Source organism: Alexandromys fortis, unplaced genomic scaffold, assembly GCF_014885135.2.
Source record: "Alexandromys fortis isolate MF-2015 unplaced genomic scaffold, M_Fortis_MF-2015_v1.1 scaffold_44, whole genome shotgun sequence".
NCBI classification, from domain to species: Eukaryota; Metazoa; Chordata; class Mammalia; order Rodentia; family Cricetidae; genus Alexandromys; species Alexandromys fortis.
In genome coordinates, this window is record NW_026067921.1 from 9,533,545 (window position 1) to 9,560,855 (window position 27,311).

Below are 27,311 nucleotides of genomic sequence, written 5' to 3' on the forward strand. Positions count from 1 at the left end.
CAAGCTGTGAACCCAAATGCACCGACCTAACGTCTGCTAGAAGGCAGAGCATGCCATTGGCTGCAAAGGTGGAACCTGGGATCGGCAAGAGCTGTGCCCATCCGTACACCACCAGGGAAACACTCACTTCCCAGGGCCACTCCAAGGCCCGTTGCATGTCTGTCCTTGACTCTCTTGTTCGGTGCTTAAGGACACAGCTGTGGCCACAGAGGATCTTTTGTCCATTTAGAGCCAAGGAGCTGGAGAGGGCAGCCAGCACAATAAGCCGAATCAGCCCAACATCTGACTCAATCATAACCCCATCAGTTCAAGCTCTCCACTGGTCAAAAAACCTTAGGAACACATAGAAGATCCGGACCAGGTACATAGGCTAGAGATGGGGCTGGGCAGAGAAACACACATGAACTTATACAAAAATGTTTATTTACTGTTTATATTTCTTTTTCTCATACCGATCCCCTGACCTGGAACCCAGGCAGCTTCTAAGACATCCTGCTGTCTGGTTCTTGAAGGTGGGGCACTATGAACACAACTAGACATTGTAAAAAAGTGGGGTGTCCCCCTTCCCAGCAGAGACAGAAGTCAGAAGAAGCTTTTGTGCCTAGCTCAAGCTATAGAAACTTCCCAACATAGCCCCTTAAGTCAGAGGGTCCATCCCCACTGGATGGACATGCGGAAGAAAGAACATGTCTCTCAGAGGCCTGGAGTGGAACCAGTCTCTCAGCAAGAGACTGAGCTCAGTAGTAAAGTGTGTGTGTGTCTGTGTGTGTGTGTGTGTCTGTGTGTGTGTACGCGTGCACACGCGCTGCAGTTTTAGGATGTTAAGCTGGAAGAGGTTAGTCTGGTGGGAAGGAGATGGAATGTGGAAGAGAGTTCAGGAAAACAGAGGATGTGTCTGGGGTAGGGCCACCTGTTGAGATCAGCTATAGCCCTTACGGGAGTGGTCATCACAACTACCCGGAAGAGGAGGAAGAGAGTCCTGTCCCCACTTAGACAAAAGACAAATGACACATCAAACACTTTTGGTCTAAGAGTGCCAGAAAAGGGCACTCACTGGCACAGAAAAGGGCAGCCAGCCCTCATCTGCCAGACATGGGTTTGGTTGCCTCACTGACCACCATAGCCCACTCTGGGTCATGTCACTCCTGCCTCTGCCATTCCTGCCTCCGCATAGCTCTGCTGGAGACTGACACTGCCAGCCAGACTCTAGTCGGGGCAGAGACAAGGGGGGTCCTACTCCTGACAGGAGACCTAGCAATGGCTATATTCAGCGTGTTCCCACAGTCCGGTGCTTTGAGGCAGACACACAGAACTCTTCTAGCCGGCACGAGGCCCACTGACTCTGTCAGATGAGACCCCAGAGTGACTCTGTCAGATGAGACCCCAGAGGTGTGCTCTCAGGAAGAAGAGCCACAGAAAAGGGTGCATGCATCTTTCCCATCCCAGGACCTGCCCTGCAGGCTCAGAAGTCTGAGTCTGCATCCAGGAGCTCAGCCTCCATTAGGTTAGTGCGGGAATGAATGGATCCCAGCCCCTGGAGGCGGCCCTGAGCCCAGACCCTAGGGGCTGAGGCACCAGGGAGAAATGGGTCTTGATGGGGACTAGGCTCTGGACAGAAGGGGTTGGAGACAAGAGTCCAGGCTCCCTGTCGGCAGGGCTCCCCTGTTCCCCAGGCATTTGCAGCCACCAGGCACTTCTGCCGGGGCAGCTGAGGCAGCCGAGGAACTGCACTGGGGGCAGGGGCAGGGGCAGGGGCAGGGTGGTGAAGCTCAGGAGCTGGCCCCAGTGGGCACACCTCCTTCTTCCTCTTCCTCCGCTTCTTCTTCCGGCCCAGGCGCTTCTCTAGCTCTGGGGAGATCTCGGCCTCCACCAGCCACAGGTTGGCTTGTTCCTCTGGTGGCACTGTCGGGAGGGAAAAACACAGTGTGGGACTTTAACTCTGTCCTTGCCACCCTTCCCCCACCAGAACCCCTATTCCTGAGCTCTGGGACCGATCACTCTAGGCTCCCCAAACCTTGACACCCCTTCAGATCCTCTGTGCCCCCTGCTCCTTCCTGCAGAAGCTAGAGCCCTCATACCTGGAGTTGCCACAGGGGTAACAGACACATCCTGGGGCAGTATGGCTCCTCTCCGAGCCACCATTTTGGTGACATGCTGGGCCCAGGCAGAGGAGACATCAGCTGAAGGTTCATTGAGGTCAAAAGCCAAACCCGCTTTGGAAATGAAAGGAAAGTGGACAGTGAGTCCTCCTTTCTGTAACACGTCCATCTTCTCAGCCAGTCCCTCCCCCTGCCGCCGGCAAAGTCCACCCTGTAACCAGTAGTCGCTGCCCATTCAAAACCGGAGGGGAGCAGCCTCTGGTCCCCAAAAGGCGTAACCTGAGCCCGCAAGTCCAGAACCAGCACCCTGACTTACACTGGCCCAGAAAAGCCACTGGAGATGGCAGACAAGAAGGGGGAGGGGATTCGACTCCTCAGAGAACCGCAGTAGCAGTGAACAGGCCGGGAGAAGAAAGAAATGGGGGAGGACCCATGTTGGGGAGATGGGAGCAGACTGGAAGTGAGTGGAGTGCCTTATTCCTCAGTTTGCCAGGCAGCCCACGTGTCCTGGGTGGGACAGGTCTGGTACTGTGGCGCGGTTAAGTGTCTCAGCGAGAAAGGAGACTGAGGCTCACCCACGGGCCCGTCATGGGAGACAGTGTGCATGCTGAAGGAGAGCTCCTGGCCCGGGTTCTGCAGCAGCTCACGCCGCTTAGAGAAAGCCTTGGCTATCATCTTGCTCTTCTTGATCCTCTTGGGCTCATCGTCGCTCTGCCCAGTCAGCCTGAGAACAGAAAGGGCGGGGCTGGAACATGGAGGAGCAGCTGCTTTCTTTCAAATCTACAGAAAGGCCTGGGATTCTTGGTCTAAGGACCTGCAGTCGTGAGGACCCTGACAGCCTGAGGTCTTCACTGTAACCAAGCACGCCTAGAATGCAGGGCTCCCGGTGGGCCCTCCTTGCAGAACACTGGCTCTCACACTCAGCTCAGGCCCAAGCTGTGTGAGGACAGGAGTGGTCACTAGAGGGCACTGGTGAGCTGCTAAGAATTTGGCCACACAGCTCTGGGGGTGCTTTGGCAAACAGCTGCCCCAGCTGTGTTTTGGATTAGACAAGGCCTCAAGTGAGGCCATGGGGCTGAGGGTGAGACAGGAAGGACAAGGCCAGAGGGCGGCTGACCCCACCTGCACCAGGTGCGCCTCCAGATGAGCAGTGTGGCCTTGGTCCAGACCCAGGTGCTCATGGCAATGCCAGTGCCAAACATGGCAAACAGATTGATCTTCTCCACCAGGAGGCTGGGTCGATTCTTGATCTCACAGTCCGGAATGGGCTTCTTGGTAGGCAACCCAATGGTCACATTGGCCTGGCACCTGTGGTGATTGAGGGTCAACAGCTGAGGCTATCTGAATCCAATAAGAAGGCACCCAAACAGAAGTCCATTTAGGAAAGAGCTGAGCCCCAGGGAGATTCTCCCGGTGTTCCCTGGCCAGAGGTATTGTCTATATGTCTGTGTGTGTCAGTGCTGGGACGGAACCCAGGCTGTAAGCATGCTAGACTCTACCACTGAACTAAACCTCTTGCACCCTGCCCTGTCTGTGACTTTTTTCGGGATCGTCTAGGGAGGTTTTATGAACTACTGGTGTCTGAGCCTCAGATCAAACCTCTGGGACAGGAGCCCAGCATCACTTGGGTTACGCCTTCCCAGGCTGGAAGGTGAAAAGTCCAAGAATGACCACCAGCGAATGGGATGCTGCCTTGTAGCTGGAGCTCCAATTCTGCCACCCCACAACCGCGCTCAGGGCCCCTCACTCACAGCACGTAGTCCCGGAAGCTACGCTCCCACTCAGCCTGGTTGAAGAAGTCATAGAAGTGGCAGCTGAAGGTGATGAGGACAAAGCCAAAAGCCAGGAAGCCAAAAATGCCTGTGGGATTCAGGGGCAGGGTCCGTTACCAGAGCAGACACCACTGTGGGAGTGTCATCTATCAATCTGTTGAGTTCATTGGTTAAGTAATAAAGGAACTGCTTGGCCCTCATAGGTTAGAACATAGGTGGGAGGAGGAAACAGAACAGAACGCTGGGAGGAAGAGGAAGTGAGCTCAGACCCGACAGCTCTGCTCTCTGGGGCAGAGACGCCAGGCTCCGCTCTCCCGGGTAGCTCTGACCCAGGATGGACATAGGCTAGAATCTTCCCGGTAAGTGCACCTAGAGGTGCTACACAGATGATTAGAAATGGGCTAAATTAATATGTGAGAATTAGCCTAGAAGAGGCTAGATAGAAATGGGCCAAGCAGTGTTTAAATGAATACAGTTTGTGTGTTGTTATTTCGGGGCATAAGCTAGCCAGGCGACCGGGGCGCTGGGGACGCAGCCCCGCCGCTCATATTACAACAAGACACTGTAGCAGCAGGATACTTTCTTAACTCTCCCTGGTTTTCTGCATCCTGGAGGCCCCAGGAGCACTGAGCTGACCAAAGTCCCCCGGGCACTACTCACCCAGGCGCAGCATGGTCTCGTTGATCTTGCTGGCAGCCTTCTCACTCAGAAGCCCAGGGTGCTTGCTCTTGATGGAGAACAGAGTCATGACCCCTGAGCAGAAAGACAGCTCAGGCATTAGCTGCGGAGAAATGACCCCTGAGCAGAAAGACAGCTCAGGCATTAGCCGGAGAGAAGCCGCTCTCCTGGGAGGGTTGGGGAGGGAGGGCCCATGGCAGTGGAGTCCTACGACTAGTTATGCCCAGCCTGACTGAAACCTTGGGGAACCAGAGAATGAGAGAACAGCTGTTGGCAGTAGGCTATGGGCTGGGGTAACTGTGGCAGAGCCTAGAAAACAGCCAAGGACAGAGAGAGGAAACCAGAGGAAAGCTGTTCTGATGGAAACCATCAACAACAGAAATACATTGTGTGACAGACATAAAACCTCAAGTTTTCTAGAAGCCACGTGAAAAAAGAAACTATAATTTTACTATATTTTATAAACCAAATATATCTAAAATAGAACCGCTTCTACGTTCCACATGACAAAGTATTAGTTATATAATTTGTATTTTTTCCCCTTTTTTTCATGTTAAGTCTCGAATGCACTGTTTTTTACATTCAAAAAGCACCCCAGTTTGGCCTCATTTCAACATCCATGGCTACTGGCTACCATATGAGATGGCGCAGACACGCAGCATACAGCAGAGGCTTGGACACTCCCCCAGAAAGGCAGGGAAGAAGGCTGAACAGAAGGCTGGCAGTTCAGTGGGAAGAAACCCAAACTGACAAAGAAAACCAAGAGAAATGAGCTAGAAAGCAAGGCAAATCATGGGGTAACAGATTGAGATGGGGACGTTAGGGACCAGTAAATCTGTACATGTTGTGAAAACTGTTTGTGTATGTGAGGGGATGAAAAGACTTGGAAACCGAGCTCCAAACACGACAGTGTATTTCAGGTTACTGTGAGCACACATAAGCAATGGTCCCAAGATGGTCCACGTGGATCAGCTAGGAGTCCCAGGGTGTTCATCACACAAGTACACCCTGACAAGGGACAAAAAGGTTTGGAACCCAGCCCAAGCTCCCCTCAAAAGAACCAAGAACTTGGCTGTGGCTTTGGAAGAAGAGGTACTGTCCTGCCTATGGCGTCCTCTTCCATACTGAACCAAGGACTTAGGGCTCCTGTCAATGGAAGGCAGAAGAGCTGGAAGCTCCCGGTCCTACTTCCACGTTACCTGGCTGGCTCTGGCTGACTCACTCACCTCGGATGAGGAAGTAGCCTCCCACGATGAGCACCAAGCCAATGGGGGCCAGCACGAAGCCAGCACGGTAGCGGTAGTTCTTGTAGCCCACGAAACAGATGCCACTCACGGAATCTCCATCTACCTGGAGCAGGACGGTTCGGAAGGAAAGTTAGTTCCTGCCCTTCCTCCAAGCTCGCCCCTTTCAGCCGCCCCCACTGCCACCACTCACGATACCTGGGCCACAGCGAGGATTGCCACAGTGAGGACAAAGGGGAGTGACCATGTGAGCAGGTGGAAGTAGGAGGTCTTGCCTGAGAGAGGCTGGTAGGTGGTACCCAGGGCTTTGAAGGAAGTGTGCCAGGCATAGGTGAGGACCACGAACCAGACCACTCCAGCCATCAAGGCATAGTACACGATGACGAAGATGATGACACAGGACAGGGTCTCGCTGGAGCTGTGAAGATGTGGGAGGTCACTCTTCTGCCAGGTTGCTCCACCCTGCCCAGGTCCTAGTCTACTGAAACGCGGAGGGCGGGCTCCCGGGAGTTTAGGACACAGGCCAGATGTGAAGAGGCTCTAGAGCACATCTCTTTGAAGAGACAGTGACAGTTTCGGTGCTGAGACTAAAGCCATGGTCTCAACACTGAACACAAGAAGCCAGTGCTAAATCCTACCCAGAATGGTCATTACAGTCTTTCTCCTCCCATCCTCCCCTCTGGGTCCCCAAAATACTTACGTGGGTTCCCCAAATCTCATGGTGCCATCTGCTCGGCAAACAATCTCCCGACGGGCACCATCCATGAACTGGGCCAGCCAGCCAATGCTGCCCACGAAGAAACATGCATTGACATAGAAGAGAATAACCGCAGGGTAGCGATTGGAGTTCCGCCAGTCAGCCACAAAGGTGGCCTAAAGGGAGAGGCAGCCGTGCAGTGACGTGAGGGTTTGTTCCGCTGCAGATGCCCTGATCTGAACCCAAGACCTCCCCAGAATCTTCCATGGGTACCCTACCGAGCAACTCCGTTCTAGAGTCCCTGCGCCTCGGGCTGTCCAAAGTCCCAGGCCCTTGCCCTTGAACACGGCTCACCAGTGTGAAGAGTGTGCAGAGGCCTGTGACCGCCCCGAAGGACGCAATGTAGCTGTGCATGTCCTGGTGTTCGGCCTCGGTGTAGAGCGGGTTCTGGCACTGGATCCCACAGCCCTCCACATCCTCGTACCAGCTCTTGGGGTTGTCTGTCCGCACCAACGGGGCTTCACACTGGCCTGAGCTGTTGAACTTGATGTTCTGTACCTCGTTCTGGCACAGGAGAGGAGAAAGGAAACGCCGAGGGGAGACGGAAGTCAGGGTTGAGGCTCTCGTTTGGGAAACCCGGCAAGAGCAGGTATGCTAACTGGACATCTACCTGCTGCTCAATGGGTCTACAGCCTTGGACAAATTATTTGACTACTCTGTATCTCATTTTCCACATCGGAGAGAGTAGCTCCTACCTCATGATAGGGCCTAAGGATTAGGTTGAAGTTCCTACAGTGGTATTTGTATGTAGAAAATGATAATCAGTATCATCGTTATCATTCTGTTCTCACTTCAGATGTCCCTTTTCCAACCCACACTAGCTCACAGCCTTCTATCTTCCTGTTTCCAGTGCTTTATGTATGTATGCCCTGACTCCTATTTATAACAAAAGTCCCTGAAGACAGTGTTCCGTAATGGTGAACACTCAAGAACCATATGCTGAACTTAGTTACCTCGGGTCAACAGAGAAGCCTTCACAGAGACCCAGACAGTAGGTTACAGCTTGTGTGTGTGGTTCATGTGTTTTGTGACTACAGACCCAGGGTCTCCTAGGATACCCTGTATTCAGGTCAATGTCGCTCTATTCCAGGTTAGATCAGGCTAGACCACCCTATCTTGCCCCCATAGAGCACTTACTGGGCAGCCTTCAGGGAAATGGTCCGGGGTGCAACGCAGGAAGTCAGGCCACCCTCGCTCCCGCTCCACGATGGCACAGGGGCCTCGGGTGGCCTGGCAGAGGGTGCGGCTGGGCAGCTCCACTCGGTCATTCTCACACTTGGGCATGTAGACAGCACATAGCAGAGGCTGGATCACTGCCCAACAGCGGGGGGCATTCCGGAGGCCTGGGAAATGGTGACAGTGTGGGTACACTGCGGCGAAGACCTCCTCCACACTGACCCACTGATACAGCTGAAGCCCCTGTTTCTAAACCTTTGCCAGAGCATTTCTCAACAGGACACCTGGAGAGAGCACTCTTGGTGCTCCAGGCCTGCCCCATGCGTTGCAGGACACCTAGAGAGAGCACTCTTGGTGCTCCAGGCCTGCCCCATGCGTTGCAGGACACCTAGAGAGAGCACTCTTGGTGTTCCCGGCCTGTCCCATGCATTGCAGGACACCTAGAGAGAGCACTCTTGGTGTTCCCAGCCTGCCCCATGCGTTGCAGGACACCTGGCACAACTAGACTCTGCTCTCTAAATGCCAGCAAAACCCTGAGGTCACGGTGACAACAAAGATACGCACTCCCAACTCCAGAGATGTCAACTAAAAGACAGCCAGAAGAGAAGGGCCAGAATCGCTGCACACGTAGTCTAACTCTTTAAAAAAAAAATAATTTTGTAAGATGTATATATTTTATTTTATCTTATGTGAGGGTCTTTTGCCTGCATGTTCACACCATGTGTATCCTGGTGTCTACAGAGGTCAGAAAGGGCACTGGATCCTCTGGAAATGGAGCTACAGATGGGTGCGAGCTGCCATGTTGGTGCTGGAGTTGACCAGGGTCCTCTGCAGGAGCAAGTGCTCGTAACTGCTGAGCCGTCTCTCCAGCCCCACATGGTCCCGTTCTTGATTAGATGTTGGTTACATGAGTGTACTCACTTTGTGCAAGTCAAACTTGGGGCTCATTCACTATTGCCGACACTACGATTCACTTACCAGTTCTTAAAACAGCTGCCACTTTGGAATACCCTGTTGAGGGGTGGTAGGCCTCTGACTGAGCCCCAGGTGGGGGAGTGACTAAACCCTTCCCTAGGCCTCTCTGTCCCAATACAGAAGGGCTGTGATCCATTCACCAAAACCAAGAGATGTTTCCCCGTGCCCAGCTCCCAGAGCCCCTTATCCTCTTACCAAGCCGAGGCAGAGAGAGAAGAGATGGGGGTTTAAGAGGAGGTACTCAGGGGAGCCAGGAACTCCAGAGCCAGAGGAGGAAACAGGTCAGATGGAGAGAAACAGAAGAGGCTCTGTCCAGTGCACAGGGAGGAAAGACAGACGCTGTCAGCACAGACACACAGATGTCTCCCCAACCCCCAACCCAGCCTAGGTGTTGACATGCTCATCCCAGGTCTCAGCTTGCTGTTTTCTGCCCTCCTGAACCCCTCTAAAAACATCCCTACTTTGGGAACACCAACATTCCAGGCAAAAAGTTGTACTCGGAGAATCTTCTGAGGGCATGAGAGCCACTGTGGATAGCTGTCCCACTGTCCGCCTAGGGATGGTGGGGCAGGCAACCATTCTCTTGGGGAGGGGCAGAGCAATGGAGCACAGGAGTAAGGGGTATGGACATTGTGATTGGCCTGCCTGGGTCCATATCTTGGCCCCACCACACCCTGGCTGTGTGGTCTGGAACAAAGTACTTTACCTCTGGCCTCAGTCTCCGTATCTGTAAAATGGAGATGACAGATTTACATGGTGGGACACTGGGCGGAGTGAGAAATGGTATAACATATGTATTTTGCACAGTACCTATCAGGGACTAACAGAAAGACTAGCTGTTTCTAGTACCAGTCCGAGGCCTACCCTCAGGCTTTACAGCTCCAAGAATACTCCAAGGTGCCAAGAAAGGTCCTGCCAGTTATGATGTAATATCCTCCTCTGATGCCAGCCACCACCACCTGGGAACCTTTATCACCTCGAGGGAAGACCCAGTGGGGAAACTCTGAGCCCGCAGCTTTCAGTGGCAAACAGAGCTGTCGGGAGGCCACTGTAAGGGGGCTGTGCAGCATGCCTTGGCTTGTGAGGAGGATGTGTCCCCTCAATCACATCATGAGATAAAGACATACTAAGAAGAAAAGGCATTTAGAATCCTTGAACAACTGAGCAGTCAGGTTTAACAACACAGTATGCTGTGTGTAGCATGTTGAATATCTCCCCCACGTGATCAAAGGGTTGAGTTGGGACTGTGGCTAATGGCTGCTGCCCAGCATCTGGAAAGAAAAGTCAGACCACATAGTGCTAGCCTGGGAAAAGATCCAAATTCAAAAGTAGCAGCATAATGTCTATTTAATGCACGTCACTTCTGCACCATCCTTCAGACAAAAAGTTGTTTCAGCTGAACCACTGTAAACCGGGCTGTCTGCTTCCATGCGGATTGGGAGTCGGTGAGATGGCTCAGTAGGTAAGGAGCTTGCTACCAGGTCTGGCAACCTGACTTTGAATTCTGCAGCCACACAGTGAAGGAGAGAACCAACTCTCTTAAGCTGCCATATGATTGCCACATGTCCACCATGGCACGGGACACACATACATCTGCACACGTTCAAACACATGCACTCACACACACACACACACATGCACAAATAAATAATAAAACATTGTTTAAAAAAGAAAATAGGCCGGGTAGTTGTGGCACATGTCTTTAATCCCAGCACTTGGGAGGCAAGCAGACTTCTGAGTTTGAAGCCAGCCTGGTCTACAGAGTGAGTTCTAGGACAGCCAGAGTTACACAAAGAAATGTTGTCTTGAAAAAAATAAAATAAAATCAGATGAGATCATTTTCCATCATGAATATGGTGACTAGTCACACAACTTTATGCTTTCTATAAAACAACTGTTTTGTTTTTGTTTTTCCAGACAGGGTTTCTCTATGTAACAGTCCTGGCTGGCTGTCCTGGAACTAGCTCTGTAATCAGGCTGGCCTTGAACTCACAGAGATCCACCTGCCTCTGCATCCCAAATGCTGGGATTAAAGGCGTGCGCCCCCATCGACCAGCATAAAACAGTTTTTATTATCACACAACTATGCTTTCATCTAAACTCACAATACTGCAAAAGAGAAGCATGGGGCTGGGGTGCACCTCAGTTGGTGAAAGATGCCTGTCTAGCACAAAGTCCTGCGTTTGATCCTCAGCACCAGATAAACTGGGCCTAGTGGTGCATGCCTGTAATCCCAGCACTAGGAGGAGTTCAATTTCATCCTAGACAATAATACATACAAAGTCCAAGGCTAGCCTGGGATATATGAGACCTTGTCTTAAAGGGGGTGGGGAGGAGGATTTTATGGAATGTTTATTAAGTAATATATTTAAAATACAAAAGGGGGGGAGTATCAGGCAGTCTTTTTTCTAATTTTAAATATTTTATTATTTCACACTTTAAAAACAAACTATCCAGGGCTGGAGAGATGGCTCAGTGGTTAAGAGCACTGGCTTCTCTTCTAGAGGTCCCGAATTCAATTCCCAGCAACCACATGGTGGCTCACAACAATCTGTAATGAGATCTAGCGCCCTCCTCTGGCATGTGGTCATACATGGAGGCAGAGTGTTGTATACATAATAAATAAATCTTTAAGAAAAAAACTATCCAAGGAATTTTTTGTTTGTTTGTTTTTGTTTTTCGAGACAGGGTTTCTCTGTGGTTTTGGAGCCTGTCCTGGAACTAGCTCTTGTAGACCAGGCTGGTCTCGAACTCACAGAGATCCGCCTGCCTCTGCCTCCCGAGTGCTGGGATTAAAGGCGTGGGCCACCACCGCCCGGGTAGGAATTTTTTTTTTTTAAGACAAAATCTTACTATGTAGCTCCGGCTGGCCTGAAACTCACTAGTAGATCACCAGGCTGCCCTGAAATCCACCTTTCTTTGCCTCCCAAGTGCTGGGATTAAAGGCTTGTGCCAATAGGGGAAAAGTCTCTCCCCAACACACACACTCTAATTTTTTTTTAAGTTTTTTTTTAGATTTATTTATTTGTTTGTTTATTATGTATACAACATTCCTTCCATGTATGCTTGCATGCCAGAAGAGGGCACCAGATCTCATTCTAGATGGCTGTGAGCCACCACGTGGTTGCTGGGAATTGAACTCAGGACCTCTGGAAGAGCAGTCAGTGCTCTTAACCTCTGAGCCATCTCTCCAGCCCTCCAATTTTTATATAAAAGAAAATTCCAGGGGCCAGAGATGGGTTAGTGGTTAAGAGCACACATTGCTCTTGAAGGGGACCTAAGTTTAGTTCCCACATTAGGCAGTCACAAACTCTAGCACTCCAACTCCGGGGGAATGTTTCTCTGGCCACCCTGGGTACTTGCACTCATACACGTGCGTGCGCACACACACACTAAGAATTAGTAATAATAAAAATTTTTAGAGAAAATTCCAGGTGGGTCAAAAGTAGCTACAATATTTTAAAAATTAAAGTAGTAGAGGAAAAGATGAAAAATACAGGGGTATTATTTGTTTTGTGTGTGTATGGTATGTGTGTATGTGTGGTGTATAAGTATATGTGGTGTGTGTGTGTTTATATGTGGTGTGTGTATGTGTGGTGTGCGTATGTGTGTGCATGCCTGTGTGTTTGAGTCTGGAAACTGGAGGTCAACATCAGGGACCTTCCTCCATCACTCTCAACCTTACTTTTGTCTCTAAAACATTTTTGCATTTTTACTGTGCTGCTGGGGGAGGGGCTGTGCCTGGGCACACACAAGACTGGGACTTGGTTTGGTTGAGGACGACTTTTGGAACTCTGTCCTCCCTTCCACCATGTGGTCCTGAGCACTGAACTCACGTCCTCAGACTGGGCAGCAAGCTCTTACTCACTGAGCCATCTCACCAACCCTGCTCTTTATTTTTGAGGCCCAGAGTTCGTTGATTTGGTAGGCTGGCTGGCTGGCTCCTAAGCCTAAGAATCCTAAGGGATCTGCCGTCATATTTCCCCAGTGCTGGGATCACAGCAGTGGCCTCCAGGTCTAGATTTTTACACAGCTGCCGGGAATCTGAAGTGGGGTCCTCACAGCTAGCACTTTCCCGCTTGGTTATTTCTCTAGCAGTGGGGTCTGAATGAGAATGGCCCCACAGGCTCATACATTATTCTCTAGTTGGCAGAACTGCTTGGGGAGGGCTGGAGGCGTGACCTTGTTGGAGAAGGTGTGTCACGGGGAAGAGGCTTTGCACTCCTGGTCAGTGCCTCACGCTAGTAGACCAGAGAGTAAACTCACAGCTACAGCCTCAGTGCCACGTCTGCCTGCCTAGTGTCATGCTCCCCAGCTGTGATGGTCAGGGACTCTACCTGACATGGTGAGCCCGTCCCAAATGAATTCTTTTCTTCTGTAGGTTGCCTTGGCTGTGGTATCAGAGCAACAGGACAAACTAAGACACTAGCCCTATCTTGTTTCGTTTGTTTTTAAGACAGGCTTTCTTTATATAATCTTGGCTGGCCTACAACTCACTAGGTAGATCAGCCTGGCCTCAAACTTATGACAGTCCACGTGTGGAAACCTCCCAAGGCTGAGATTTTAAAGTCATCGCGTCTGGCTTTGTGAATTGGTTTTGTTTTGTTGTTGTTGTTGTTTTTAAACCCTGGAGAATGACACCATGCAAACAAAACCACAAACACAACAATAAAACAAAAACCCTCCAAAAACCAAATAAAAAAAAAACTCGAAGCTATGAAATAAACAAATTTTAAAAAAATCAGAAAAAATTCAACAGGGTAAAAAATACAGAATCACGGGGACAGAGAGATGGCCCAGCAGATAAGAGCACTTGGAGCTCTTCCACAGAACCCCAGTTAGGGTCCCAGCAGCCACATCAGGAGACTAACAAGCACCTATAGTTCCAACTCCAGGAGATTCAACTTTCTCTTCTTGCCTCCAGTGACACCCACACACATGTCACACACACACACACACACATCTTTTTTAATCATAACAAAAGTAGCATACTGAGCAAATATATTTCTAGCATATATCAATGATAAAAGGCTAATCTTAAATACACGAAGCTGTTCCAAATCAGTAAGAAGAGTTTAATCCTGTAGAATGATGGGCAAAGGTAGACTAAATCACACAAAGAATGAATGTACGGCCTTTAAAAACATAAACCTTCAATCTTAGTCTTCACAAGACAAATGCAAAATGAAACCATAGTGATTTATAACTTTTTATATCTTTTAGACTAATAAAGATGAAAACATTTGCAATCTTGACCCATCAAGCATGTGGGGGTAAATAGGCACTTTTATGTATTGTCAGAGGTAACAAATATTGCTAATTCTTGGGGAGACCACTTACCATTATCAGAATTTTATAGCACGTTTACTTCACAAGTTGATGATATATATGATATGTATGACATGATATTCATGACAGTACTGACCGGAAAAACAGCTTCAGTTTATATCCTTCACAGGAGACCAGCCATAAAACACACAAGTCAATCAGGGCTGGGATGTAGCTCAGAGCTAGAGCAAATGCCTCTCATGTACAAGGTTCTGGGTTCCAGTCCCAGCATAACACACACATACACATACACACACACCACAAACAACATAATACAACACAGGCTCAGCACTTAAGAACACAGGTTACTTTTCCAGAAGAACAGGATTTGAGTCTCAGTACCCACATGGCAGCTCACAACCATCTCAGGCGTACACACAGTGCAGACATACACGCAGGCAAATTACTCTGTGGTGGTTTGTATGAAAAAGGCCCCATAGGCTCATATATGTGAATGCTTGGTCCTGAGTCAGTGGAACTGTCTGGGAAGGATTGGGGGCGTGTCCATGTTGGATGCAGTCTGTCACTGGGGGGGGGGGGCGTGGGCTGTGAGGTTTCAAGACCATGCCATACCCAGTTAGCTTTATCTTTTTGCCTGTGCCTATTGTTTCAACATGTAAATTCTCAGCTACTGCTCCAGCACCATGCCTGCCTGCTGCCATGCTTCCCACCATGATGATCACATAGACTCACCCCTGGAAACTGTAAGCAAGCCCCCAATGAAATGCTTTCTTTTATTAAGTTGTCTTGGTCATGGTGTTTCCTCGCAGCAGAACAGTAACTAAGACATATTCATAGCAGACATTTTTAAAAATATATAACTGAATACAGAATTCAGAACTCTACAATGTATACTGAAATATACTAAAATGGAATAATATCCAATATAGTCCAATATCCATTATTAAATGGATTTGAGCCTGTTGGAGGCACCCGCAGAAAGATGAAGGACATCCAGAAATACATCAAGTATCTCTCTAAAAGGACACAAAATGTCAACATTACTTACTGCCTCTGAGATTTAATTTGTTCCTTTCAATTCTATGCCACATGTATGTACCACCGGTTCCTTGAAAGCTATACAAGGTGGTGCACACCTTTAATCTCAGCACTTGGAAGGCAGAGGCAGGCCAATCCTGTGAGTTCAAGACCAGTCTGGTCTACATAAGAAGTTCCAGCCCAACAAGCTAGGCTAAACAGTGAGATCCTGTTTGCTTTTGATTTTTTTTTTAAGTTTTTTGGGGTTGTTAGGGTTTTTTGTTTGTTTGTTTGTTGTTTTTTATGGGTGGGGGTTGAGACAGGGTTTCTCTGTAGCTTCAGAGCCTGTCCTGGAACTAGCACTTGTAGACCAGGCTGGCCTTGAACTCAGAGATCCACCTGCCTCTACCTCCAGAGCGCTGGAATTAAAGGCTTTTGCCACCACCATCCGGCTGTTTTTAGTTTTATTTTTGGCATTTTGAGACAGAACACTTGCTCTTAATGCCCCAATCTCCCAAATGCTGGGCTTACAGTTGTACGACAGCGGATCTGACTTACGTTTTTTCGTTTTTGTTTTTAGCAACAAAGCTTAAAAATAAAATAAAGAGCTGGGCAGTGATGGTGCATGTCTTTAATCCCAGCACTTGGGAGGCAGCGGCAGGCGGATCTCTGTGAGTTCGAGGCCCGTCTGGTAGACAAAGACAGTGCCGGGACAGCCAGGACTGTTACACAGAGAAACCCTGCCTCGAAAATCAAATAAATAAACAGGTAAATGAATAAAATAGGTACCTAAACTACTAGGATGCGGAAAAACTTCCCAGAGAAGAAAATAAATCCAGAAAGAGAAAAGTTTTATCTATGAATTTTTAAAACTTTTATTACATTTATTTACGTGGGGGGGGGGCTCAAGTGTGGAGAGAGTGCACTCAAGTGTGGTCAGAGGAAAACTTACAAGGGTCAGTCCTCCTTGTGGGTCCTGGGGATGGAATTCAGACTTGGCAGCAAGCACCTTTACTCCAAAGCCACCACACCAGCCTTATTATTTATTTATTATTTTATTCATTCATTTATTTATTTAGGAGTTTCACTATGTCTCCCCAGGCTGGCACTGAACTCAGGATCCTCTCATTTTATTCTCCAGAAAAACTGGAATTACGGAGCGTTCACTACACTCCTGGTTTCCTTTTATTTTAATAAAATATGAAACAAAAAGAAAGATAAGAACACAGTGCTATAATAATTAATAATAATAACAAAAGCATATGCATATTTTTATATTAATGGAGTTTTGACATTTCTTCTTATTGAGACAGGGTCTCCTAGTTCACTTGGAACTCACTTTGTACACCAGAGTGGCTTTGAACTCATGGAAATCCATCTGCCTCAGCCTCCCAAGTGTTCAGATTATAGGGCTGACTGTGTTAATATGCCCAACTACTGACAGAATTCTAAAATAACATTTTCTACAGTTTGATCCAGACTTTTATTACTTATTATGTTCATTCCACAGTGCACTTGTAGAGATGAGAAGACAATTTTGGTGGGTCAGTTGTCTTTTCCTACCACGTGGGGTCTAGGATCAAAATTCAGATCATTAGGTACAGAGTGCACACACACACACACACACTAAATATTTAAAAATTAATAAAAAGCGGATTTTTGAAAGATATGTGTGAGTGTCTATGCGGCAATTAAATGTGGCGGCTCATACCAGTAATCCAGACTCAAAAGGCTGAGATAGGAGGATTGCTAAGAGATCAAAGCAAGCTTGGGTTACATAGTGAATTCCAGACCAACCTAGGTTACATGAAACCTTGCCTCAAACACACCACACACAGACATACACACACACACAGACATACACACACACACACAGGCACACACACACACACACACACACACACACACACACACACACACACACGCCACTCAATAGCCCAGACTCACAGGGCGGTGGTGGCGCACACCTTTAATCCCAGCACTCGGGAAGCAGAGGCAGGCGGATCTCTGTGAGTTCGAGATCAGCCTGGTCTACAAGAGCTAGTGCCAGGACAGGAACCAAAGCCACAGAGAAACCCTGTCTCGAAAAACCAAAAAAAAAAAAAAAAAAAAAAAAGCCCAGACTCTCCATTCGATGCTGAGATAGACTACTATAAAGTAGAGGTTCTCAGTAGATGGCTCACCAAAGATCCTTGTAGTGTTAGCAGCCTCCCAGCAGAACCAGCTGTTGCAGGGCCCTAAAATACCACCAATATCCATCACCACTTGGACGGTAAAGAGGCCGCTACACCTGCACCAGGTCTCATTTACTGTAGTAATAAAGTACACATGCATTCGCTCACAAACTTGTGTCTTTACACGTAATTATTACGTTTCTTTTTACTTTCTGGTGCTGCAATTGAACGTGGGGCCTCACCTGTGGAGCACTCGTCCCCTGAGTTCCTCCTCCAGTCCTGTACTTCAGCGTACTGTGTCCTCTTTATGCTCCTACATGCTTTACTGGTTTCGTAAATTTATTTTATTATTGGTGTGGGTCCGGTTGCCTGTGTGTAGAGGTGTGGGAACACCATGTCACAGTATGTATGTGGAGGTCAAAGGATAGCTTGTAAGAAGCAGTTTTCCTACCATGCGAATCCCAGGAATTGAACTCGGCTCCCCAGGCTTCGCAGCAAGCACCTTCACCCACTTAGTCACTCTACAAGGCCCCATTCCATAATTTAAACAAACAAAAAACAATTATTAAAAGACTTATTTATTCACCAGGTGGTGGTGGTGCACGCCTTGAATCCCAGCACCCAGGAGGCAGAGGCAGGTGGATCTCTGTAAGTTTGAGGCCAGCCTGGTCTACAGAGCTAGTGCCAGGACAGGCTCCAAAGATACACAGGGAAATCCTGTCTTGAAAAATAAAAATTAAAAATTAAAGAAAGATTTATTTACTCTATTTAATGTGCATGAGTGGTTTGCCTGCATGCACACATTTGTACCACATCCATTCCTGATTTCCTTGCATATCAGAAGAGTCAGATCCCCTGGAACTGGAATTATGGATGTGAACAATCCTGTGGGTGCTGGGAACCAAACTTTGGGGCCCTGCCAGAGCAGCAAGTGTTCTTAACTACTGAGCCATTGCTCCGGGTTCCAACAATTTTATAAAATCTTAACTGGTATACAAAACCCACAAATGCTGTGCATATTAACCAGATACCACATAACCTTCAAGACATGCAAATACTGGATAATGTTTAAATCTGGTTAAGCATATTTGTCTCCTGAAACCTTTGCCATTCATTTATTTATTTATTTATTATGTATAAATATTCTGTCTGTGTATATACCTGCAGGCCAGAAGAGGGCACCTGACCTCATTACAGATGGTTGTGAGCCACCATGTGGTTGCTGGGAATTAAACTCAGAATCTTTGGAAGAGCAGGCAATGCTCTTAACCACTGAGCCATCTCTCCAGCCCCCCTTTGCCATTTCTTTATGGTGAAAACTTTCAAAATATTTTTCTGGATTTATTTATTTATCTCTTTTTAATACACAGCAGATAACTGTTCTCTAGAGTCAGTAGTACTGTGGGATAACCCCTCTGTATGCTGTGAATATGTCCTATTGCCATTGGTTAATAAAGAAGCTATTTTGGCTTATAGCAAGGCAGGATAGAGCCAGGCAGGAAATCCAAGGAGAGATACAAGAAGATGGGTGGAGTCAGGACAGATGCCAGTGAACCCATGGGGCAAAATATAGATGAATAGAAATGGGTTAAGTTGTAAGAGCTAGTTAGTAATAAGCCTGAGCTAATAGGCTAAATAGTTTGTAATTAATATCAAGCCTCTGTGTGATAATTTTAAAAGTGGATGTAGGACCGGGAGGAACAGAAAAGTCTCCATTTACATAGCAGAGTTTGTTTCCTAACTAACTTAACAACCATAATTCCATCTGTCCCTATCCTTCCTGGACCTCTACAGACTCCAAACTCCGGCAACCACCATTCTACTCTCAACGCCTAGTCAACCAACCCATTTTTATATTCCACCCAGGAATGAGATCACACAGTACTCGTCTTTCTGTGAGCTCTAATCCCCTCTGTGTTTTCACATGTCAGGATCTCCACAGGACTGAAGAACATTTCATTCTGTATCTACATCGTGGCTTGTTTTGTTTTTGAGATGGGGTGTCACTATGCAGCCCTGGCTGGTCCTGAACTCACAGAGATCCGCCTGCCTCTGCATCTCGAGTGCTGGGATTAAAAGCGTGCGCCACCATGCGGGCACGTTTCCTTTTCCATTCATCAGATGATGGATGCTTTGGGTTTCTTTTCTTAGCTGTGTGAATAAAGCTGCAGTGAGCAGGGACATGAAGCTGTCCCTTGCGCCCACTGATTCCACTCTCCCTAGGCACGTACCTAGTAGAGGGATATCTATCTGGTCACAGAATAGTTATTAAATAGTTCTATATTAATCTTTTAGAGGAACCTCCGCAGTGATTTCTACAAGGGCATACTTTCAGTTTTTTACCTTTATGGTAATTTACCTATACACGGGCTTCCTTTTTCTTTCTCACATTCTCACTAGCACCTTGTTGGCTTTTTAAATTTTTTTGTATTGTTTATATCTATATTGTCTATAAAACGAAATGAGATTTGAAGTTCATATAATGTCTATTTTTTATATCAGCCATTCTCACAGGGATGAAGTGACATTTCGCTGGTTTTGAGTGGCATTTCCCTGGTGACCATTTCTTTCTTTCTTTCTTTCTTTCTTTCTTTCTTTCTCTCTCTCTCCTTTTCTCTTTCTTTCCTTCTTTCTTTCCTTCTTTCTTTCCTTCTTTCTTTCTTTCTTTCTTTCTTTCTTTCTTTCTTTCTTTCTTTCTTTCTTTCTTTCTTTCTTTCTTTCTTTCTTTTTTTGGTATTTTGAGACAGGGTTTCTTTGTAGCTTTGGTGCCTGTCCTGGAACTAGCTCTTGTAGACCAGGCTGGTCTTAAACTCACAGAGATCCGCCTGCCTCTGCCTCCCAAGTGCTGGGATTAAAGGTGTGCGCCACCACCACCGTCTGACTTGAAATTAGAGCTCTAACAAATAAACAAACAAACAAAATACCTGCAGGTGAATTATATGCCTAAAAGTGACTGGGAAATCTATGAAGTTTTCTCACAAGAGTAAATTCATGATTTGGGAAGAGAAAGGATTTTTTTTTCCCTAAATAAGACACAAAACAATGTTTGATAAATGCCTACATTAACATTCAAATATTCACACAAAGAGAAGAATGTGAAAGAAAGCAAGCAAGCTATGAAGACATTTTTAACCCTCGCAACCAACAAAGGGTTCATATCTAGCTTATGTGAAGAATTCCCACCAACCTAATAAAAATGGCAGGGAGGTGAGGAATTTCCACAGATACTTCACAGCAGAAATTCAAATGGTCAACAAACATCTGCAGAAATGTGACCTTTGCAAGCAATCAAGGAAACACAAATTAAAATAATAAGGACTAACAAAGTAGGTTTGAGGTAAAGTTACTGCTTTGTATGTATGGGGTCCTGGGTTCAAACACCAGCATGACTAAAAAACTCAAAAATTAAAATCAGATTAGCCAGGTCTTTAATCCCAGCTCTTGGGAAGCAAAGGCAGGGGGATCTCTGTGAGTTTGAGGACAGTCTAGACTACAGAGTGCATTCCAAGACAGACAGGACCACATAGAGAAACCCTGTTTCAAAAACCAAAAACCAAAACAAAGCAAAAGAATAAAATGGACATAAAAGAAAAAAAAAGAATAAAATGGACAAACTGCAGTATGTTCATATGATGAAACTATTCAGTAATGAAAAAAAGCTACAATAACATGGATAAATCTTATGTAATAAAGAAGCAAGACATCTGGACATGGCAGCATTGAGAAGCTGAGGCAGAAGGATTACCACGAGTTTGAGACCAGCCAGAGCTACAGAATAAGACTACCTACCAAATAAATAAATCGTTAGCTAACAAGGCTTGGGAACTGGGGGCACAGCTCTGCAGCAGAGCATTTCCTGCACATATGAGGTCCGGGGTTTGATCTCCAGTATCAAAGGAGGAGAATCCAGAGCATAAAGGATATAGCTCAGTTGTAGGGTGCTTTCGGAGCAGCTGCCAGGCCCTGGGTTCAGCCCTTAGACATTACTTTATAATTATTTTTTATCTGGTATCCTTGTGTTTTATGTACTTTCTGTAGGCTTGAATATTTTGCAGGTAAAAGAATAAAAATGTGAAGCAAAGATGAAAACTTTGGCCTATAGGTATGTTTTCTATATTTTATTATTTATTTATTTTTGGTTTTTCAAGACAGGGTTTCTCTGTAGTTTTAGAGCCTGTCCTGGAACTAGCTCTTGTAGACCGGGCTGGCCTCGAACTCACAGAGATCTGCCTGTCTCTGCCTCCTGAGTACTGGGATTAAAGGCGTGAGCCACCACTGCCCAACATGTTTTGTGTATTTTCATATTTCACACACACTATTTATTTACTTATTTTGAAACAGAGACTCGTTATGTAGAGCCTAAGCCGGCTTCAAACTTACAACTATACTTCTGCCTTAGCTTCCAAAGTGCTGGGACTCAGACATGCGTCATTATGTGCGTACACACACACACACACACACACACACACACACACACACCACACTCACACACAGTTTTTAATTGCCCTGATGATCAGTCTGTTTTTGGAAACAGCCAGAAGGAAATTCTTCCGAAGCTGTTCTTGCCAATTACCTACCAACACCAACAACATCCCAGCTTGAGGTCTGAGAGACCAGCGAGACATTCCTCCCGGTTTCTCGGTCTTTTGCCTGCTAGCCGGACCCTGACTAGGCGACAGAGCCACACACCCATGTAGACACAGACACAGCACACAGTGGTAGGGGAGGCTACGTGCTGGCTCTCAGGGACCTATCCCCTCACCACCTGCAGGCTTCTCCTTCTCACTTTCTTGCCCCACTTACTAAACCAGATTTGGCCCAAGGTGGACCATGGCCTGGACAGTATGTTTGCCTGGTCAGCTTGGAATGCATGGAAGGACACATTTCCAGCCTTAATGGGGAGAAACACTAAGTGAGTAAGGAAACCCAGGTTTGGAGAGATGAAAAACATAGGAGAGGCCTGAGTTCTATACACACCCAGGATTCAGAATGACCTAGTTATAAACTTCACCATTTGCAGATTTGGCGATCCGGATGAAGGAAGCATTTAGTGGCCTGTTCTCTGTGGCAACTCCTCCTTTCCAGATCTGTTAGGAATCTCCATGTAGGATAACCACTGAGCAGTCTAACAAAGCCAAAGCCAAAGCCGCACTTTCTTCCTCAACCTTCTTCTGCTACCAGGAGAAAGTAATGGGACCATCACCCACGGCATCTCATGCTTGCCCCTGCTCAGTCAAGTCTGGTATCCATTCATCAGCAAATCTACCTCCGACACTCTAAATCTGCCCAGTCTTCTGTCTATTCCCCCCATCCTGATTACCATCATCTCCCACCTAGACTATTTCATCCATGTCCCCAACAAGTAACCAGGATCCGGGTTTTCTCTTCTCTCAGGCAGCTGTTTCTACAACAGCCCCTGCCCCTCAGATGCATATGTGTGCACCTGAGTGTATGCATGTGCACCTGAGTGTGTGTATGCACACTGCAGATGCACTGAGGTCAGAAGAGAACATTGGATTTCCTGGAACTGATGTTACAGGCTGTAGTGAGATACCAGATGTGTGGGTGGTAGGAATTGAACCTGTGTTCTCCGCAAGATCAGCAAGTGCTCTTAACCACTGAGCAATTGCTCCAGTTGTTCCCAGTTTGTTTGTTTGTAGTTGTTTTTGGAGACAGGGTCTTGAGCTTTAGCTGGCCTGGTACTCACATCTACACAGCTGACCTAGCATTCACAATAATCCTCCCGTCTCAGCCTCCCAAGACCTGGAGTTACTACCATGCATCACCACATCCAGCCCAAAAATAATCCTTCAAAATCCCTCAAAAATGCAAATAGATTGCATTTTTCCTTTGCTTAAAAACCTTCTTTATCAGAGGCTCCTTGTCATCTTTTAATAGATAACATCTCAATTTACTAAGAGGTAAGAAGCTTCGGCTTTCTAGTCCCGTTAATCTCATACGGTTCTGCATCTAATGTGCCTTGGTCCAGTTCTATGCCTCTATCATATTTCTTTCTAAGTACCATGCTCTCCTCCTCTAAAGCTCTGTATCATCACCTCTTTCCATCCCTTGTCCCAACCCTCCCTGCTTATTTCTCAGGTCACTGATTAGATGTCAGTTTCTCTGGGTACCTTCTCTGGCTTCCCAAAGCTCTGTGTTCCTTGAGCACCCTCAATACTTTTCACCGGTAGTGCTAACCCTGTTTAATCGTCCTTTCTCTTCTGAAATCAGAGAGCTCACTTCTGTAATCTCCATCTTGATATACTTAGCCCCTGTCCCAGGATGGGGTGTACTCACGGCAGACTGAATGAGGCTCTGAAAACCATCCTCAAGTTTATGATGAGCACAAGCTAGAGTATCTTTACCACCCACAAAATCACCTGCCAAAGTCAGACCATGCCTAACACTCATCAGACCTCTAATTCCAGACAGGACAAACACTAGTTCCTGCTCAAACATACCTGTGATTCTCATACATGACTCACTTTCTCCCCATCCATCTACGGGTCCAGCCTGTGCCAGCACCCCCTTCTGGTCCACACACAGAGAAGAGATCTAAGCTGCAAACAACGGACAACAGCGGGAAAGAGATCAGTGTGACCCAGAAGCACTGGGCTCAGAGCTCGCACCTCTGCCCAACCCTGATTGGACAGCTAGTGAGCCTGGAATCTGAACAACCAGCAGAAGGCTCTAACTCATGCACACTCCTGCCAGCTCGGCAGCTGCTCTCGCACAAGGTGGGGCGGGATAAGGTGCACTCATTTCTTCCTTGATCTGATGACAACTTTAGAGAGCAACTTTCACATGTCACTTGAGAAAATTCAATCATAGGCCCCACAAATAAATTAATATTATACATAGAGAAACAAACTATGTTACACACACACACACACACACACACACACACACACACACACGGGTGTATCCTTTCAGCAACACAAACCTTGATGAGTATCTAGTGCTGAGAGATCTGCAGTTTTGGTTGTAAGCCTAGCCTTTAACAGCTGAGCCATCCCTCCAGTCCTAGATCTGCATTTTTATATGGCTGCCTCCTAAACTCAAGTCTTGTTTCAGATGGTGCTCAGAGATACCTTGTTGAATCCCTTCTTTCTTTCTTCCTCTTGGGAGGGCTGTTTTGTCTTTTGTTTTTCTGAGACAGAGTCTCACTATGTAGCTCTGGTTGTCTGGAACTCACTATGAAGACCAGGCGGGCCTCGAACTCACGGAGACCTGCCTGCCTCTCAAGTGGTGGGATTAAAGGTGTGAGCCACCATGCCCTGATAGATCTTTTAAAAAAAATTTTTTTTTGTTTATTACTGTGTATGGGGGGGGGGAAGGAAGAGAGGGAGAGAGGGAGGGAGAAAGAGAGAGGGGGAGGGAGGGAGGGAGGGAGGGAGGGAGGGAGGGAGAGAGAGAGAGAGAGAGAGAGAGAGAGAGAGAGAGAGAAGACAGCAGGAACACATGTTCCATGGTACAAGTCGGATGACTTTCACAACCCAGTTTTCTCTTAGCTTGGGATCTTGGGATCAAACTCGGGTCATGGGGACTGCACAGCAAGCACGTCTACCTGAGCCATCCTGCTGGCTCTTACCTTTCTTTCATGTCCTTTTTTCATTCTGTCAGGTCTTCTGCACACACTGCATGTATATAACGTCAAAGACTACAATTATATTCCCTCTGTCTATCCATTCTTATATCTTCTATGCTACATTTATGCAAACATATTATCATAAGTGTGTATGTGTGAAATCACACAGACCTTACATTATAGTAATTTATGGATTTTTTTCAAAGCTACTCTTGATTACATATAGCATCTGCCTCAGATTCTACAGTTCTCAACCTTCCTAATGCTGTGCCCCTTTTTTAAATACAGTTCCTCGTATTAAATATTCCTCCATAAAATAATTTCGTTGCTACTTCATGACTGTAATGTAAATATCTGTGTTTACTGATGGTCTTAGGTGATTCCTGTGAAAGGGTTGCTCGCCCCTTAGAGGGGTCGAGACCCACAGATTGAGAACTGCTGCTTTAGAACGTCATCTCCGTGTAGGATACAGTTTCCTGGGCATCAGCCACCCTCTAAGTTCCTCCTCCAGCATCAGCATCAAGCCTTACAGCCTCAGGCAGCATGCAGCTTCATCTGAGAACTCTAGTGGTCAAGTGGACAATGGACAGTCTACCTACTATTAACACTACCCCACCCCCCAGCCCCAGGATCCCACCAGCCTTGGGGTGGGGGGGAGCTATGGCTAGGGGCACTGCAGGCCAGTCGTCAGGCTCTCTGGTTTGCTCCTGGCTCCGGATTTTCTTTTCTATCCCATCATGGGCAGCTTTTACATCACACTGGGGTTGGAGGGTTGGGAGGGGGTGAGGGGCATGAGAAGGTGACTAGGCTAGCTACCCTCCCCAGCATCCTACAGGCTCCCAGTTCAAAACGGTGACAGGTAGGTAGCCAAACCATTCGAAATAATCGAGGATGGACTTTGGGTGCAGCTGCATTTTCAGGCTCTGCCACAACCCTACCCCAAGTAAAGGACTGTGGGACTTCCAGCTACCCTGGACGGTGTCCACGGGCTCTCAACACCCGGACTCCGTGTTCTTCCATAGCACTCACTGGCCTGAGGCTCCACATTTCCAAAGAGCCACAAACAATTGCTAAAACCATCTCCTTCATTCTTAACCCGAGTGGGTCAGAGTTTCCATTTCTCAGATAAGGAAGTTGAAACAAGAAAAAGCAAGACAAAAATCACAGGTTTCCTAGACTGATCTAAATTCAGATTACTAGACGGCTCGTTTGGCTTTTAGCTATTACAAGGGGGCATCTTTTCCTTCACAAATTTCACAAGTATTTTCTCACCCCTTCCCTTCAAATTCTTAAAAGTCTTCCCCCGTCATCCTTGCCTTTTCTCATCTCCAACTCGGATTTCCTCAAGGTCTGAACACTGCCCAGAATCCCTGAGGACCTTGCTTCAAGAAAAATATCTCCTCTCCCTTTGCTGTGGCTGAGAGCTCCCTCCTCACCGGCCCCACGTTCCCCCAACCCCATCGTTGCTCAGGCTCTTTGTAAGCGGCCGGCTTCCCCGGTCCTTTGCTCCCACCCCAACTCCATCACGGAGGTTCCCCTTTCCGCACACGACCTGCCCCCAAAGTTCCAGACTCGTTTCTCCGGCTCTCCCGGGTATAAGCCGCGCCTGCTCAACAGTTCAGGCCTGAGCCTTTTCTTTCCATCACTGTCCCGTCCCATCACCTCTGCGTCGCAGTCCCGGTTCCCGCGCGCTTACCCGACCAGAGCACGAGCTTGCCGTGCGCTTCCTCCTGTGACTCCGAGTCCCCAGCCAGCAGCGTGGTGGTGGCTCCGTAGGGCAGCGCCGAGCCCAGGCACACGTTGTAGCGCAGAGGTTCGCAGTGGGCGGCCCGGCCACAGTGGCTCAGCAACGGCGGCGGAGGGCTGGTCACCGGCGCGTTCCTCCTCCCGCTCCCGCCGGAGCTGCGAGGCCCAGGCCCGGTCGCGTTCCCGCTCAAGGCCGCCCCCCGACCCGGGCCCCCCAGCAGTACCACCAGCAGCAACTGCAGCAGCCTCGGGGACGCCAGCTCGGGCCCACGCGCGGGGCGGGCAGCGGCCATGGCCAAACCCGCCAACTCAGCAGAAGCCGAGGCGCCCCCGCGCTCCCCGGAGTCCCTTGGCTAAACACACGACCCCGGGGGCCGCGGAGGCTACTTAGGCGACCGGTGCGCCCCGTGAGTCTGGGGCCAGTTTTCGCCAGGCGCAGCGCGCGTCCGTGCCCCTCTTCTCCCAACTTTGCAAACTTTGGAACCCGGGCCCCATGTTGGGCAGCGCAGGCCCGGGCCAGGATGCACGGACTCCGGACTCCCTCGCCTGGCGAATGGAGTTGTCTTCAGCCCTGGGAGCCCCCTGGGGCTCCGATCTCCAGCCCCATTCCCTCTCCCACCATTAAAACCAACTCCCAGCTCCTCGGAGAAGGCCAGGCACCGGCCGGGGGGTGCGGGAGTCGGTCCCCGGCTCCGCCCCCACGCCAGTCCGCGGCCCAGAAGCCACCTCCGCGCGAGCGCGCCGCAGCCCCCTGAGCTCTCCCGGCCGACTGCCGGGCTCCTTTGTTGCTCTAGCT

General features: G+C 48.1%; 1 protein-coding gene across 2 annotated transcripts; it reads right to left on the reverse strand.

Moving 5' to 3' along the window:
* Positions 1–406: 406 nt before the first annotated feature.
* Positions 407–27,311, reverse strand: Smo (smoothened, frizzled class receptor). Of its 2 annotated transcripts, none has more exons than XM_050141674.1 (12): positions 26,466–27,311; positions 7,688–7,893; positions 6,845–7,054; positions 6,494–6,666; positions 5,992–6,211; positions 5,776–5,899; positions 4,532–4,669; positions 3,851–3,959; positions 3,222–3,407; positions 2,675–2,823; positions 2,079–2,213; positions 407–1,902 (listed from the first exon to the last, which is right to left on the reverse strand). In XM_050141674.1, exons 1-12 carry the CDS (start codon positions 26,806–26,808, stop codon positions 1,463–1,465), a joined length of 2,433 nt encoding a protein of 810 aa, XP_049997631.1. In that variant the 5' UTR covers positions 26,809–27,311; the 3' UTR covers positions 407–1,462. The 2 variants fall into 2 exon arrangements, with proteins under 2 accessions (XP_049997631.1, XP_049997632.1); XM_050141675.1 differs by having other exon boundaries at positions 4,532–4,624; positions 26,466–27,310.

Bases quoted from the DNA above. Each gene is read 5' to 3' on its own strand.
- Smo (XM_050141674.1), bottom strand. From the start codon at position 26,808: ATGGCCGCTGCCCGCCCCGCGCGTGGGCCCGAGCTGGCGTCCCCGAGG. The intron at 7,055-7,687 runs GTAAGTGCTCTA...CTCCTGTGCCAG, and splicing joins ATTTCCCTGAAGGCTGCCCA to AACGAGGTACAGAACATCAA. The intron at 1,903-2,078 runs GTATGAGGGCTC...CCCTCCCGACAG, and splicing joins TACCCCTGTGGCAACTCCAG to TGCCACCAGAGGAACAAGCC.